Source organism: Hyla sarda, chromosome 6 (genome assembly GCF_029499605.1).
Source record: "Hyla sarda isolate aHylSar1 chromosome 6, aHylSar1.hap1, whole genome shotgun sequence".
In the NCBI taxonomy this organism is placed as follows: domain Eukaryota; kingdom Metazoa; phylum Chordata; class Amphibia; order Anura; family Hylidae; genus Hyla; species Hyla sarda.
In genome coordinates, this window is record NC_079194.1 from 278557882 (window position 1) to 278576473 (window position 18592).

Here is an 18592-nt window from a genome sequence, read left to right on the forward strand (position 1 = left end):
CTTTCTTCCACCACTTGGAGTGCCACTGCTTTTTCTGTGATATATATATACAGGGGTCAAGTCCTGAAAAAAAAAAGTGTGGGAACTCACCCAAGATTTCGAATACATCCCACAGTTTGCGGGAAAAAAAAACAAAAAACGAAAATGTCCAAGCTAAAACTTGACATTCTGCACGGGTCAAGGATTCTTACAGGCCACAGGCATACAGCTGCCTACGGAGTATAAGAGTGACACACTGTAACAAACCTACTCCACATGTAATCTCCTTACTACTGGGGTGACATACTGTCACAAACCTCCACTATGGTGTCCATTTTAGGACAGCATCATCCGTCAGCTGTACCTCGCTCATCCTTCAGCCAAAACGGCGTCCCGCCTCCTACATCAGGCGTCAGGCAAAACCTTTGTCAACCTAAACTCTCTCATGCCTCAGACGAAAACGAAAGTGCTGAGTCAGCAGAGCAGAGCTTCGGCAGACCTGCTAGCACAGACAGTGTGTGATTGGCTGCCAGCACAGATACTGTGATTGGTTGATGGTAGCGTAGGGGTGTGCAGTCCCGCTCCACTGTTTAGACACACTTCCTTACAAACCCTAATCCTCTCATGTACCCAGCTTTTCCCGATTCCTGCTAAACAAACCTACGCTCTCAGCTTTTCCCCTATTCCTGCAAAACCTACAGTTGTGTACTCAGCTTTTCCTGATCCTGCAAAAACTACAATTATGTACTCAGCTTTTCCTGATTCCTGCAAAACCTACAGTTATGTACTCAGCTTTTCCCGATTCCTGCAAAACCTACAGTTATGTACTCAGTTTTTCCCGATTCCTGCAAAACCTACAGTTATGTACTCAGTTTTTCCCGATTCCTGCAAAACCTACAGTTATGTACTCAGCTTTTCCCGATTCCTGAAAAACCTACAGTTATGTACTCAGCTTTTAACAATTCCTGATAAACCTACAGCTGAGTACTTAACTGTAGGTTTTGCAGGAATAGGGGAAAAGCTGAGAGCGTAGGTTTGTTTTGCAGGAATCGGGAAAAGCTGGGTACATGAGAGGAGCGGGACTGCACACACCTACGCTCCCATCAACCAATCACAGTATCTGTGCTGGCAGCCAATCGCACACTGTCTGTGCTAGCAGGTCTGCCGAAGCTCTGCTGACTCAGCACTTTCATTTTCATCTGAGATATGACAGACTTAAGGATAACAAAGGTTTTGGCTGATGCCTGAAAGAGGAAAGAGGAGGCAGGACGCCGTATTGGCTGAAGGATGAGCGAGATACAGCTTGACGGCTGATGTTGTCCTAAAATGGACACCGTAGGTGACATGCGACCTCTCCTTCAGCTCAGCCCCACCTCCTCCACAGCATCACACAGGTCCTTCAACCACGATCTTCCCTCTCCTCCACAGCTAAGCTCCGCCCCTAACATATGATGGTGACATCATCACAGGTCCTACATCTCCAGCATCTAGCAGTCCGGGCCAGGGTAGGAGACGGAGGGAGGGTAAGAATAATTCAGAGGCCGGTCCTGCAGGACTAGTGTAATAGGGACGGCATTCCTCCTCTGGAAAAAGCAAAGGAACGCCGTTCCTGTGTGTTCCTGCAGGACTCGAGCCCTGTAAATATATTGTAATGGCAAAAAAACAATTCAATAAGTTTGAACATTCAGGATTCAGAAAACACGAGGCCGCCCACCGCAGGTGAAGAAGATGCCTTGAGACTATGCAGAATAATCTGTTACGAAACCAAGGTACGCACAGCCACAAGATTCGGTACTGGCAAGAACTGCACATGCCTGAATATTTTCCTAACAATACAGACTATAATACAATACAATGTGTTGATCCAAAGATCTGTCCAAGTGCCAGCATGGGATCAGGGTGAAATGTTCTCCTTTTAAGACAAGCTGAACTAAGCTTTGCTTTCTCTATCTTTATCCTCCAGTGGATCAAATAGTGGATTTATTTCAGGATAAAAGATTTCACCTGACAGGCGTATGTCTTTTTAACCTAAAGTACTATGTCATTACAGGCCTAGATGCTTCATGTTTTCATGCAGAATTTCAGCAATTCTTTACACTGTTTGTATTATTTGTGTCATGATGTGAGATATAGATTATACAGAAAATGTTTCATGTTCAGGCCAAATGCTACCTATCAGTAGTGTTGCTCGCGAATATAGCACTATATATTTGTAATTACGAATATTCGTTTTGTTTTTTTTTCACAGTACACATCACAGTGATCATCCCTCTCTGCTTCCAGCTTGTGTGGTGTAAAGAAGACTCTAATACTACTGTGTGAGACTGTCGTGCGAATTTTTTCGCATATGCTAATTTTTCGCATATGCGAATTTTTGTATATGCTAATTTTCGCATATGCTAATTTTCACATGCGCGAATTTTCGCATAGGCGAAAATAATCCTTGAATATTGCGAATATGCGAATTTAGCGAATATATGCCGAATATTCGTCCATATATTCGCGAAATATCGCAAATTCGAATATGGCCTATGCCGCTCAACACTACCTATCAGTGTACCTAAAAAAAGAACAGAGATGTTCTGTCTTCTATACAGAGATGTTCTGTCTTCTAAATTGCTGCAAACTACTGTAGCAGATATGCACCAAGGATCACAGGATAATAGAGGTAGAATGATGTTCTATAGACAAATAGAAATCTGTACTGTGTAAACGTGGGATTTTAAAATAACATTAAAGGGTACCTCTCATCAAAAAAACTTTTGATATATTATAGATTAATGTATGCAGAATAACTTTACAATTTCATGTTATTAAAAAATATGCTTCTTTCTATTTAATTTTCCACTTTGAAGAAAGACCACTAGGGGTCTCCCTACCAGTCCTGGCAGCAAGCATTTCAGACTCATGCTGGAGTCCTAAACACTACGAGCTGCCGGTCTGCTTTGTTCACAAAGGAGAACACTCAGAGCTGCCAGCCTGCTTTGTTCACAGCCTGTTTGACTGTGAACAAAGCAGGCTGGCAGCTCTGAGTGTTTAGGACTCCAGCATGAGTCAGAAATGCTTGCTGACAGGACTGATCGGGAAAAATACAATAGAAAGATGCATATTTTTCATGAACATGCTATTGGAAAGTTATTCAACATTCATTAATCTAAAATATATCAAAAGTTTATTTGATGAGAGGTACCCTTTAAATAAAAGCAACACAGTTGATTGTAATGTAGTTATTCAACACTAGACATAAACCTTACAGCTCTATAACCCTCAAAGTCAGCATGATAGGGTGGCAAGTCTTATGGTTATAATAGCCCATATATGTTGGCTCACATTGCATAATATTCCAGTATAGTCCTAAAGACAAAAAACATATACAGTGGTCCCTCAAGTTACAATATTAGTCGGTTCTGGGACGACCATTGTATGTTGAAACCATTGTATGTTGAGACCAGAACTCTATGGAAACCTGGTAATTGGTTCTAATGGCACCAAAATGTCATCCAAAAATAGGAAAAAGTGAGAATTAAATAAAAATAAGTATATAAATAATATAGAGAAAGCAAGTCATTACATATAAAAGTAATAAAGATCTGCTGGGAGCTGTAAATTACTGTCTATGTCAGTGTTTCCCAAGCAGGGAGCCTACAGCTGTTGAAAAACTACAACTCCCAGCATGCCCGGACAGCCAAAGGCTGTCCGGGCATGCTGGGAGTTGTAGTTTTGCAACAGCTGGGGGCACCCTGCTTGGGAAGCACTGGTCTATGTAGAGGACAGGAGCTTCTTCGGGGTCCTGTACAGAACACACAGTGTCCTAAAAAAGTAACATGGGGCCTCCCTCACCTGGTGTCCAGAGAAGCAGCTAATCCTGGCCCAGGTAGAGTATTATAGAACATGTAATACCTCCCTGTACTGTAGGGGGGCACAGCCAGACACCAGGCAGTGCATACATTTTAGTAATACAGGAGTTTTACCAGTGAATGCCCATTCTGATTGGTCAGTTCAGTTCATTGACACGTTTCACAGATCTGGACTGTCTGTACATTGTATGTTGAGTCTGGTTTCAACTTACAATGGTCCAGAAAAGACCATTGTATGTTGAAACTAATGTATGTTGAGGCCATTGTAAGTTGAGGGATCACTGTATATCTAATTATACTGTGAGCATAGTGTCAATTGATTTCTTCAGCCATAGTTATATAGATGATAAGGTTGAAAAAAGACAAGAGTCTATCAAAGCAATCCATAAATCTACTATGTTGACTCAGAGGAAGGTAAATCCCCTATAAGGTAGATGCCAGGAAAAAAAAATCCTTCCTGACTCCAATAAGACATCAGAATAAATCACTGGATCAAGGTTCTATCCCCAATAAATCTAGTATTCATAACCTGAAATATTATATTTTTCCAGAAAAACATCCAGGCCCCCTTGAACTTGTTTAGTGAGTCTCACTGCTCTTACAGTAAAGAATCTCTGTCTGTGATGATGGTGAAACCTTCTTTCCTCTAGATGTAGAGGATGCCCCCTTGTCATGGTTACCGGTCTAGGTATAAAAAAGATCACTAGAAAGATCTCTATACTGTCCATTCATATATTTGTACATTGTGATCAGATCGTCCCTAAGACGTCTTTTCTCCAAGCTAAAGAACCCCAAACTTGATAACCTGTCTTGGTCCTGTAATCCTCCCATACCATGAATTATCTTTGTCGCCCTCCTCGGCACCCTCTGCAGTTCAGCCATGTCCTTATTTACAGGTGCTTAAAATTGGACACAATACTCCATATGTGGTCTGACTAATGATTTATACAGAGGTAAAACTAAGTCCTTGTCATCATTAGTGTGATGTCCCAGCACAGGATATGCATCTCACAGTCCTGTCAGCTTGAGTCCCTGCACGTCCCCAGAGCTCACCTGCATTGTACCCACATAATGTAATTAATTGTATGTTGTGTGTAAAGGACCTTTGATATGGTCACATGGTTATTGATCGCATGATCATAGTTGTCACATGTTTTGTTACCCAGAGAGCACCAGGTGACCAGATGACCTACAGCTAGCCTATAAGCTCCTTGCTCAGCCCCCTTTTATAAGGAAGGGAGGAGCTGCATTCTCTCTCTTTGATCATTCATTGCTCTCTGCTGAGGTCAAGTCCAGTCCAGATGTCTCAGAGCCAGTGTCCAGCACATCTGGAGGCCTCAAGCCTAAATTACAGCCACAGGTCAGCAAGTCAAGTCCTCTCTGTCTGCTGTCACTATCTTCAGTCAAGTCAAGTCTATTATAGTCAGCGTGGCTTTCCTAAAGTCTGTCAAAGTCACTGCAAGTCCAGGCAAGCTGCGAGGTCCCCTGTGTTACTGGTCACCTCTCTTGGATCCTGGCCTAGCTGTAAAGACTGTAACATCTGTCTACCTCAGTAAAGCTACCGTTAACCCTGACCTGGCCTTGGACTCTAATTTGCCCTGCCTAACAAGGACTAGCGGATGCTACCGTTCAGGTGGTTCCCAGTAAAACCTCGCCCTGGCGTCATGAACATTTAGGGGTTAACACCATCTGCCCCTGGGCTACAACATCTGCCCCATACACCTCACATCGCACCCCCATGGCACACCACATTGGGTTAAAATTTAGTGTCTGTATTACGGCTGCAACAACTGGACCTCATATGGTTCTAATGAACTGTACGTTGACCATCATAGATTTCGAAGGTTATCTAAGGCTAGTTTAGTAAAACAACAGGGGTATAGGTATTTTAGCAGTAATACGAATGCTAAAATGCAACCTCATTATGCCTATCTAAATAGAGGGAACGGGACAATGAATTTAATAGGACCTAATGCTAACATCTTACCGATGTACGTGCCCTTGGTTCTCTTTGAAGAGACAGCTGGTAAATCTCTTCTTCTGATCGATACTGATCCAGTGAAACCTACAGAGGTACAGAAAATACAGAATCAAAAAGGTCAAATATTTCATTTCACAAGAAAAGTTTATTCAACTATTTGAAACTAAGCTCATTAATAAAACCTACAATAATTTTTTTCTGCATTTCCCTCCCATAGTTTCTCCAGATAAGTGAAAATATGGCTGTGAAAGTTCTGCGTTTCAGTCGTTGCCAGTTAGCTTTTGCCAAAGGAAAATATCAAACAGCCGGCTTAATTTATTAGGTGCCAACAGTTATTAACCAATACATTGAAATCCATATTGAGTTTTGGGTGGCTGTCACGTCTTAAGGTTTCCTAATGATGAGTTAATTTAAGGAAGAAGTGTTAGTCCGAAAGAATAATGGGGAAGATGTATTAACACTGGCATTTCACACAAAGGTTTCTAAGAGTTAGGCTGTGTTCACACGTAGAGGTTTTTAATTAAAAGTCAGGAATGGATCAAAAAACACATGGAATCTGTCTTTTCTTTATAAGCAGGGACAAGCACAGACATTTTGGGGGGCAGGGGCTGAACTGAAAAAAAAGGGCACTTCCCATAATTATTTATAGAAACGTCCACATAATAATGCCAGACTGCCAAGGGCACTTTCAGGAGTAACACCAAAGGGCAGGGGCTCAAGCCCTCTTTCTAGTCAACCTGTTCACGTCCCAGTTTAGAAGTGTCCTCCATTTATGATCTGTTCCTGGCTTTGAATTCAATAATTGCAATAAAAAAACTGACTGTGTGAACACAGCCTAAGAGACATGCATAGAGATATTCTGAGGGCACCAGATACTGTATAATGCCTATTGCAGGCACCAGAATGTCATGCACTGGAACACACCGGCCGTAACTATTTATGTTCAAATCCATATTGGCGATGTTTGGCTCCATGAAATACGAGGTATTCAAAGTAACATAAGTTGCAATAGAGCGGGCACTCACCATTCCTGTGGCTATTTTAATTCACAATTTCGTCCCACAGGGAGGCTATCCAGGGCTAGCAGGGGCACTCTGAGCGCCCCTGCTAGCCCTGGATAGCCTCCCTGAAGGATGATCTTCCAGTACGATCTTCCAGTTCTCAATGTGCTCCTGTTCTTCCTCCTTATGATGACGTCTTGCTCCCTGCTCAGCCAACACTGATAGAGCAGTAGTGGGATGTCATCAGAAGCTGATAGAACAGGACCACATTGGGAACCAGTATATCTGACAGCAGGAGTAGGCTGGAGTGGGGGAAGTAAGTATGCTTTCTTTTGTCTTTTATCGCTCAGGAAGGCATAGGGTTAAGTGTTACATTTGCCTGGAAACCCTCTTTAAACAAATGGCCATATCATGTCATCACATTGAATATTTATACATTAATAAAAATCAGCTGCAGAATGTGTCAAATGGGTAATCCAGACTGCAAAATATTTTCGAAAAAAGGGCAAAGATCTTAGGGATAGACCATCCATAGTAGATTTATAGAGGAATAGCTTCAATAGGAACGCCAGTTCCACGTGGCGCAGGACACAGGCAGTAAATGGTAAGTAAAAACAAAGGTACTTTATTTTCCCAGAATGCAACGTGTTTCACTGCTACGGCAGCTTCATCAGGCATGAATGGAAACAGCAGGGTGGCAAATTTATCTTAGTAGCAATTAGCCACGTCAGAGGGAGGACTCACCGGGCCAAAAAAAACCCCCGAATAAATGCTTATGACAATAGAATCTATAGAGATCTAAGAATATGCGGTCTATACTAGTCATACATATTAATGTGCAAACAAAAATAAATATGTAAAGAAACAAAACGAGGGGAGACCGATGATAAAAACATGAGATTAATGATGAAAACAAATAAATAAATATAAATAATAATGATAAAAAGGAAGAAAAAATTTTAATGAGAAAGAAATTATTATAATGTGCACCAATAACAGTATCATGTAATTGTTGATATGCAGATACAGAAGAGTGTGCGCATAAAGATATCATATGTACATGTCATAAATGTAAAAAATACAGACAGAAGCATTGTCTTAGGGAGTGACAATTAAATAAACATGTAGAAAAAATTATAATATAAAGAATAATAATCGAAAATAATAAATAAGATATACATATATACAAGATATAAAATAAATATATATACATATATATACAAGATCTACAATAAATAAATAAGATATACATATATATATATATGAAAAGTAACTATTATGAAGAAAACTGTGTATATAAAGAAAAAAATGCAGGTAGGAACGAGAGGACAGAGAATGGTGGGAAATCATTAGCGGGCATTCTCTATGGTCTCGTTCAGACCATGCAGTGTTTAAGTGGACTCGCGATTAATGAGATATTGAAAGCGGTTAGGTTTATCTACTGGGATGGATTCCAGAACAACTAAGCGTAATGCGGACAGGTCATTCCTATGGATGATGGTGAAGTGTTGTGAGACACTATGTAATGTGAACTGGTTTCTGTTGGACCGGTGTTTGGACATGCGGGAGCGTACAGTCCAACATACTGCAACTTGCAGCTACAGGAAAGTAGGTATATTGCATATTGGGTGTTACAATTTAGGACTTGATTGATAAAGAAGGATTTTTTTGTGTACGTAGAAGAAAAAGTATTAGCAAAGGGATCCATCATGTCCCAACACAAACAGCGGCTTTTGTTGCACAGTGAACAACCAAGGTTAGTCAATGCTAATGATAAATTATCAGTAACGTTATTTTTTAACCTATTGGGGGCTATCAGGTTTTGGAGATTTTTAGACCTTCTATAGGTGATGCCCGGTTTGGTGGGGACTACATCCTTGAGAATGGGGTCATTCCAAATAATATGCCAATTTCGTTTGAAGATGTTATATATTATGGGAGCTGCTCTATTGTGATTAGTAATTAAATTGTATTTAAACTGGTTACGTTATATATATCTGTGGTGACTAAATTGATCTGTTTTTTATTTTTAACTTTATGATATGCTTGTGTTAATAAAGAAATAGGATAGCCTTTAGATAAAAAAAAGGTCTTTAAGAAGAGATGCTTGAGTAGAAAAATCATGATCAGTGGTGCAATTTTTACAGACTCTAAGATATTGTCCATAAGGTACTCCTTTGTGCCAACTAGGGTAGTGAGCGCTATTATAATTTAAGAAGCTATTCACATCTACGGATTTAAAGTGAGTTCTGGTCTGGATACTTCCCGCTTGACTCATGATTTCTAAGTCTAAAAAATTTATACTAACAGGTGAAAAACTTAGAGTAAATTGTAATCCCCATCTATTAGAATTTAAAAAAGAAACAAAATCGTGAGCTTGGTTTTCGGTGCCTATCCATAAAAAGAATAAATCATCAATGTATCGGCGGGAAAAAAATATGTGGGGTGAATAGATCAGATGTGGAGGGCTTCAAATGCCCCCATAAGATGATTTCTTCTTTTTATTGACAGGCACTGAAAACCAAGCTCACAATTTTGTTTCTTTTTTAAATTCTAATACATGGGGATTAAAATTTACTCTAAGTTTTTCATCTGTTAGTATTCATTTTTTAGACTTAGCAATTATGAATCAAGCGGGAAGTATCCAGACCAGAACTCACTTTAAATCCGTAGATGTGAATAGCTTCTTAAATTATAATAGCACTCACTACCCTAGTTGGCTCAAAGGAGTACCTTATGGACAATATCTTAGTCCGTAAAAATTGTACCACTGATCATGATTTTTCTGTACAAGCATCTCTTCTTAAAGACTGTTTTTTATCTAAAGGCTATCCTATTTCTTTATTAACACAAGCATATCATAAAGTAAAAATTCAAAAACAGATCAATTTAGTCACCACAGATATAAATAATGGTAAACCGCAAAACAAAAGAATAAATAAAAAAGGACAGTAACCAGTTTAAATACAATTTCATTACTAATCACAATAGAGCAGCTCCCATAATATATAACATCTTCAAATGAAATTGGTATATTATTTTGAATGACCCCATTCTCAAGGATGTAGTCCCCACCAAACCGGGCATCACCTATAGAAGATCTAAAAATCTCCAACACCTGATAGCCCCCAATAGGTTAAAAAATAACGTTACTGATAATTTTTTATTAGCATTGACTAACCCTGGTTGTTCACCGTGCAACAAAAGCCGCTGTTTGTGTTGTGACATGATGGATCCCTTTGTTAATACTTTTTCTTCTACGTACACAAAAAAATCCTTCTTTATCAATCAAGCTCTAAATTGTAACACCCAATATGCAATATACCTACTTTACTGTAGCTGCAAGTTCCAGTATGTTGGACTGTACGCTCCCGCATGTCCAAACACCGGTCCAACATCAGAAACCAGTTCACATTACATAGTGTCTCACGGCACTTCACCATCATCCACAGGAATGACCTGTTCTCTTTATGCTTGGTTGTTCTGGAATCCATCCCAGTAGATAAACCTAACTGCTTTCAATATCTCATTAATCGCGAATCCTAATGGATTTTCACACTTTCCATGTTAACACTGCATGGTCTGAACAAGACCATAGTGAATGCCCGCGAAGGATTTCCGACCATTTTCTGTCTTCTCGTTCCTGCCTGCATTTTTTTCTTTATATACACAGTTTTCTTCATTATAGTTACTTTTCATATATATATATATATATATATATATATATATATATATCATATTTATTTATTTTAGATCTTGTATATGTGTATATTTAATTATTGTATATCTTGTATATATGTATATCTTATTTATTTATTGTAGATCTTGTATATATATGTATATATATTTATTGTATATCTTATATATATGTATATCTTATTTATCATGTTCAATTATTATTCTTTATATTATTATCTTTTCTACATGTTTATTTAATTGTCACTCCCTAAGACAATGATTCTGTCTGTATTTTTACATTAATGATATGTACATATGATATCTTTATGCACACGCTCTTCTGTATCACCATATCAACAATAACATGATACTGTTATTATTACACATTATAATAATTTCTTTCTCATTAACATTTTTTCTTTCTTTTTTTATCATTATTATTTTTATTTTTTGTTTTCATCATTAATCTCATGTTTTTATCATCAGTGTCCCCTCGTTTTGTTTCTTTACATATCTATTATTGTTTTCACATTAACATCTATGACTAGTATAGACCACACATTCTTAGATCTGTATAGATTCTATTGTCATAAGCATTTCTTTGGTTTTTCTTTGGCCCGTGTGGGTCCTCCCTCTGACGTGGCTAATTGTTACTAAGATAAATTTACCACCCTGCTGTTTCCATTCATGCCTGATGAAGCTGCCGTAGCAGTGAAACGTGTTGCATTCTGGTAAAATAAAGTACCATTGTTTTTACTTACCTGTTACTGCCTGTGTCCTGCGCCACGTGGAACCGACGTTCCTATTGAAGCTATTCCTCTATCTACTATTGTATTACCACAATAGTACATGCTCACCATTGTTGTGTATGTGCTACACAACTATTTCAGGTGAGCGGCTGTGCAGCCTTTGCACTTTATCTTGGTCCCTCTTTTATTACACCATGGAGCTCTGTTTCCTTTCTTTCTATAGATCCATAGTAGATTGGCAGGGATCTGACTCTCAGCAATCCTGATGATCAGCTCTTTGAATAGACCACATTTCTTACACTACTATTAAAAGTTTGGTGACTGCAAGGACAAGCACAGGTAAGTACATAAGTAAACAGCTGATTGGGTAGGGTACCAGGAGTTGAATTCTTCCCAATCCAATATTGATGGCTTATCAAGGGGATAGGCATTCCATTTTTATAGACTGGATAATTCCTTTAAGGGTAGGGTGACACGTGGCATATTTGCTGCGTATTTTCTACTGCATATTTTCTTACCCATTGAAGTCAATGGGTAGTAAAATCAGCTGCAGAAAATATGCAGCAAAATACAGCACGTGTGACCCAACCCTATAGGTACAGTAGCCTAAAAGGGTTTTTGGGGGATTTTTAACTGATGACCTGTCCTCAGTATAGGCCATAAATACCTGACCACTGGTGTGCCAACAACCGGCTCTTCCACTGTACAGCTGTTTGGTAGAGCCACTGCACCCGGATTTACATTGTTGACAGAACCAGAATCCTCGGCCGTGCCAAGTTACTGCAGATCACCCCACCATTAAAGGGGTACTCGGGTGGAAAACTATTTTTTTAAATCAGCTGGTGCCAGAAAGTTAAAATGGTTTGTAAATTACTTCTACTTAAAAATTGTATTCCTTCCAGTACTTATCAGCTGCTGTATACTGCAAATTTTTTAATTTATTTATTTTCTGTCTGACCACAGTGCTCTCTGCTGACACCTCTGTCCATGTCAGGAACTGTCCGGAGTAGAAGCAAATCCCCATTGCAAACCTCTCCTGCTCTGGACAGTTACTGAAATGGACAGAGGTGTCAGCAGAGAGCACTGTGGTCTGACAGAAAATAAATAAATTAAAAAAATGAGGCAGCTTCATCAGGCAGCTTCAAATGAGGAGCATACAGCAGCTGATAAGTACTGAAAGGATTAAGATTTTTAAATAGAAGTAATATCAAATCTGCACAGAAGTACAAATCTGTTTAACTCTCTGGCACCAGCTGATTTAAAAAAAATGTTTTCCACCGGAGTACCCCTTTAATTTCAATTGGAGCTTAGATGCAGTAACCCAGCACAGCCACAACATAGTGACCAGATTCAAAGCTTCTGCCTCCATTCAGTGTGCATCTGAATACAGGGGCTCTGTCAAACAGCTGATCGACATGGGTGCTGTTCGATTCACATTAAACAGTTCGTGATGACCTATTGTAAGGATAAGCCATCAATTAAAAAGTCTAGAAAAAAAATTCTTATTATAAAAAATAATAATTTTTTTAGCAAAACTGGTAATAATTGCAATAATGCTAGATTTTATGTTTGATGGTTAGACCGTATTACCACCATTTTATTCTCTTTTGAATAACTCACCGTTAACAGGTTCAGCAGATCATGGTTTGCTTTCACCGGAGGCTCCAACCTTTGGGCTTCTGTTAGTTCATGAACCACCTTATAGACCTGACGCATTTTGGAGACATTGATAGCACCTTTGGCCTTGTCCGTCCAGTCAGACAGTGCTACATGCAATGCCATGAGGTCTTTTAAGTGCACCCCCAAAGCAGGAAAACGAAAACCTTCACAAAGTGCAAACCTGCGCCTGTATCGGGCATAGTTATCTGATGAGGTAAGAAGCTCCAAAAGAGAATCATAGACCTAGTGATGAGACAAAAGAAGGCAGAGGATTTAGTAAAAAGCAGCTGTTAAGTTACATACCGTATGTATTTTTATAGTGGGGAGCAAATATGTGGAATAATACAGTGGGGATCAAAAGTTTGGGCCTCCCAGGTAAAAATTTGTATTAATGTGCATAAAGAAGCCAAAGAAAGATGGAAAAATCTCCAAGAGGCATCACATTACAGATTAGACATTCTTATAATATGTCAACAAAAGTTAGATTTTATTTCCATCATTTACACTTTCAAAATAACAGAAAACAAAAAAATGGCATCTACAAAAGTTTGGGCACCCTGCAGAGTTAATATCTTGTACTGCTCCCTTTGGCAAGTATCACAACTTGTAAACACTTTTTGTAGCCAGCCAAGAGTCTTTCAAATCTTGTTTGAGGTATCTTTGCCCGTTCTTCCTTACAAAAGTCTTCCAGTTCTTTGAGATTTCTGGGCTGTCTGTCAAGCACTGCTCTTTTAAGGTCTATCCATAGATTTTCAATTATGTTGAGGTCAAGAGATTGTGAAGGCCATGGCAAGACCTTCAGTTTACGCCTCTTGATGTAATCCCCTGTGGATTTCGCGGTGTGTTTAGGATCAATATCCATTTGTAGAAGCCATCCTCTTCAGCTTTTTCACAGATGGCATCAAGTTAGCATCCAAAATTTGCTGAAATTTTATTGAATCAATTTTTCCTTCTACTCGTGAGATGTTCCCTGTGCCACTGGCTACAATACAACCCCAAAGCATGATTGATCCACCCCCCATGCTTAACAGTTGGACAGAGGTTCTTTTCATTAAATTCTGTTCCCCTTCTTCTCCAAACGTACCTTTGCTCATTCCGGCCAAAAAGTTCAATCTTAACCTCATCTGTCCACAGAACTTGTTTTCAAAATGCATCAGGCTTGTTCATTTGCAAAGTTCAAATGCTGATTTTTGTGGTGAGGACGTAGAAGAGATTTTCTTCTGATGACTCTTCCATGAAGACCATATTTGTACAAGTATCTCTTTATAGTAGAATAGTGTACCACAACTCCAGTGTCTGTCAGATCTTTCTGGAGGGATTGTGCAGTCAAACGTGGGTTTTTATTTGTTTTTCTCACAATCCTGCGAGCTGTTCTGTCTGATATTTTTCTTGGTCTTCCAGATCTTGTTTTAACTTCTACTGTTCCTGATGACTGACATTTCTTAATTACATTCCAAACAGAGGATATTGACATCTGAAAATGTTTTGCTATCTTCTTATAGCCTTCTCCAGCTTTGTGAGCGTCAACTATTTTCAGTTTCAGATTTCTAGACAACTGCTTACCCATGGTGCTGATTGTTGGGGCAAAGTCAGATGAGTCTGGGCATTTAAAACCTTTGAGATTGACATTACCCAGATGATGATTGAGAACAATCCATGACACTGGCAGGTCTCAGCTTTGCAAAGGGGGCAGTACCTGCTATAAATTCTGCAGGGTGCCCAAACTTTTGCAGACGCCATTTTTTATTTTCTGTTATTTTGAAAGTGTAAATGATGGAAATAAAATCTAACTTTTGTATACATTATTATAAGAATGTCTAATCTGTAATTTGATGCCCTTTGGAGATGTTTCCATCTTTCCTTGGCTTAGTTATGCACATTAATACAATTTTTTTCCTGGGGTGCCCAAACTTTTGATCCCCACTGTATATAGATATTATATTTATTTCACTGCAATTACATTATTCATGTATAAATGAATAATTGAGCCAAGCAAATATAAACCAATAAAGCAATGAACAGCTCCGCACCTTTCATGCACATCTTTGGGAATTATAGAAATAGAGTAAAACAACCAGCTGTTCATCTTCTCCACCTTGGTCTCCACAACCAGGCGAGGATCAGAATGGGCACTAATCTATAGAGGTAGGTCTCAGAGGTGGTGCCCGTATCTATAAGACATGTCCTGTGGATATGCCATAAATGTCTGAGAGGGTTATACCCCCTAAAAGGGGAACTTCGCTGCTCAGCATTTGGAACAAACTGTTCCAAACGCTGGAGACAGGAGCTCGTGATGTCATAGCCCCGCCCCCCTCATGACATAATACCCGCCCCTCAATGCAAGTCTATGGGAGGGGGCGTGGCAGCCGTCATGCCCCCTCCCATAGACTTGCATTAAGGGGCGGATGTGACGTCATGAGGAGATGGAGCTATGATGTCACTAGCTCCCGCCACCGACTCCAGCATTCGGAACAGTTTGTTCCAAATGCTGAGCAGCGGAGTACCCCTTTAATAATTAAAGTTTAGCTCCCTGCATGAGTCCTTTTCTGATAAACTGGACTCATGCATGGAACTTTGCTGAGCGTGGTATGGCTGCCTTGGCTACTGTATGACCAGCCTGGCCTGTTTTTCCCCACTGAATATCGCGTGGGCCTTAAAGGGGTACTCTAGTGGAAAAGTTGAAATGAACTGGTACCAGAAAGTTATACAGATTTGTAAATTACTTATATTAAAAAATGTTAACCCTTCCAGTACTTATCAAATGCTGTATGTTTCACAGGAAGTTTTCTTCTTTTTGAATTTCCTTTCTGTCTGACCACAGTGCTCTCTGTGTCAGGAACTTTCATGTCAGGAACTGTCCAGAGTACAAGCAAATCCCCATAGAAAACCTATCCTGCTCTGGACAGTTCCTGACATGGACAGAAAGGAAATTCAAAAAGGAAAAAACTTCCTGTTGAGCATACAGCGGATGATAAGTACTGGAAGGATTAAAGGATTAAAGGAGTACTCTGGTGTAGAGTATTCCTGCTTCATTCTGCCCGGGCTGCAAAATAAATTAAAATAAACCATCACTCACCTCCCTGGGTTCCCGCGGAGCGCCACTACAGCTGATCGATCCTCCGGTCCATCCTCTTCATACTTCCGTGTGTAACGAAGCATCACATAGCGCTCAGCCTATTATGGGCCTAGACAGGACATCGCGGCGGCCGGCGATAGGCTGAGCGCCATGTGACATTTCGTTACACATGGAAGTATGAAGAGGATGGACCGGAGGACCGATCAGCTGTAGTGGCGCTCCGCGGGAACCCAGGAAGGTGAGAGATGGTTTATTTTCATTTATTTTGCAGCCCGGGCAGGACGGAGCAGGAATACTCTGCACCAGAGTACTCCTTTAAGATTTTTAAATAGAAGTAATTTATGAACCTGTTTAACTTTCTAGCGTGAGTTGATTTAAAAAAAATAATTCCACCGAAGTATCCCTTTAAACTTGGGACTTGCATTTTAAAGAAAAGAAAATGACGCAGGACGAGATCTGTTCTTGATGTATATTCATATAACAAGAGAAAACACTTTTATTTGGATTCGAAATCTGCTCTATCAGACGCATTTCCTCATAGATTTTATTCAGTTTGCACTGAATTTACACTTGATCTGTTGTTTATCTATTTAATCTTAGTTTAATCCTCATAACTAAAACAGGAGCATGCTCCACCTTGGACATAGACAAAACAGAATATTTTTAACTATGGATGGGAATGGGAAACAACTAAAAAAAGCTAATAAACTAACAAAATAGGCTTGTTTTAGCCGTTAACAGAGGATTCCCAAATTGTATGAATGTTATTTGTTTAGTTAGTTTTGTTCTGCAATTTTACCCCTATTAAGTCAATTGAAATAGGCATTGGGGAAAGCCTTTAATGAGAATCTATTCTTTCCCCTTTTTGTCCCCTCCCCAGAGGAGTATATTACAGTCTTACTTCAGCTATTGTAATGTTGCCATCAACTTCTAATGTTGTGTACAAAAATTTAATGTACAATCTAATGAATGGTCACTACATTGTACATTTAATTTTTGTACACAACATTAGAAGTTGATGGCAGTATTACAATTGCTGAAGTAAGACTGTAATATACTCCTCTGGGGAGGGGACAAAAAGGAGAAAGAATAGATTCTCCTTGGAGAATCTTAATTTGGGCTTCCATTGAGACGTGGTTGGGGGGGGGGTGAGTTCCTTGGGCCCAAGCCCAAGGAACTCACACCCCTAACCATGTCTCAATGTAAGCCCAAAAATGTCCAGTGGTAAATATATTCACATGTACACATCAGAGCAGTAAGTTAATATACAGAACACAGTTTGTTGGTCTTTTGAGGATATGTTTTATAGATAGTAGTCCAACGCCTGGCTCCTCCAACTTATGTCTGCATAGAAGTAAAAAGGTGAAACAGAAGGTCAGATAAGTACAGGGAAGATAGGTCAAAATGGTTCCTACTCATTTAGAGAACACCCACTTAGAGTATGTTCACATGTGCTATATACTGGGGATTTTCTGCTGCAGTTTTTTCATTGACTTAACAGCAGAGAATCTGCAGCATATATATTTAAGCCATGTTATCGGAAAAAGTTAGCGGAAAAAGTCAGCTTGAAAATTCCATTGCATCAGAGTCCTATTGCTTTCAATGGGATTCTGCTGCATGCACACAATGCTGAATTATCTGCTGTAGAAATCCCAATTATAGCCTCCACCAAAATAATTGGCATGATAGTTCTTTCGACAGAATCCGCTTGGACAGGCATTGTCTGGCACCCGCAGAATTTCAGCATTTGTTTTCCGGGAAAACATATCCGCTGTGTGAAGATAGCCTTTGGCTTCTTTCATACATACTGTAGTTGTTTACGGCTTTTTTGTAACTCAAACATTGTTTTGTATTCTGATAATTTTTTTTCCTTTTTTCTGCCATCTTTTATATTCTATAGAGAAACTTATAGAAAACATCTGACAAAAACATCATATGTACAGTATGCTACAATTTGCAAAAAAATTTCAACGTTTCAAAAATCATACCAAAAGTATTGAAGAACACCACAAACAATGAAAGTGTCTCCCTGAACATGGAATAGCCAGGTAGTCAATTCTTTTCCAACAGGGTCTTCGAACAGAAAGTAAACAGACCAGACGCAGTCACAGATTTCAGGGGCTGTCTCAATGTCCTGGGAGGTCTGCTGCTGTCCAGTCTGATTGCCAATTAAAGGAGTAGTCCAGTGGTGACCCAGTGGTAACCAACTTCTCCCCTATCTTAAGGATAGGGGATAAGTTGCAGATCGCGGGGGGTCCGACCGCTGGTGCCCCCTGCGATCTCCTGTACGGAGCCCCGACAGCCCGCGGGAAGGGGGCGTGTCGACCTCCGCACGAAGCGGCGGCCGACACGCCCCCTCAATACAACTCTATGGCAGAGCCGAAGCACTGCCTTCGGCAATCTCCGGCTCTGCCATTGAGATGTATTGAGGGGGTGTGTCGGCCGCCGCTTCGTGCGGGGGTGGACACCCGCTATCTGGCCGGAGAGCCGGGGCCCTGTACAGAGGGATCGCAGGGGGCCCCAGCGGTCGGACCCCCCGTGATCTCAAACTTATCCCCTATCCTTAGGATAGGGGATAAGTTTTTCACCACTGGACTACCCCTTTAAGTGGT

At 40.0% G+C, this 18592-nt stretch overlaps 1 protein-coding gene across 9 annotated transcripts in view; it reads right to left on the reverse strand.

The window, feature by feature from the left end:
* RASGRP2 (RAS guanyl releasing protein 2) overlaps positions 1-18592 on the reverse strand; it is a 179143-nt gene that overhangs the window by 46014 nt on the left and 114537 nt on the right. For all 9 annotated transcript variants that reach the window (XM_056527439.1, XM_056527436.1, XM_056527433.1 and 6 more), the window contains exons 9-10: positions 12866-13147; positions 5824-5901 (exon numbers count right to left, since the gene is read on the reverse strand). In XM_056527439.1, the coding sequence (XP_056383414.1) occupies positions 5824-5901; positions 12866-13147 (360 nt within the window). The remainder of the gene's footprint in view (positions 1-5823; positions 5902-12865; positions 13148-18592) is intronic.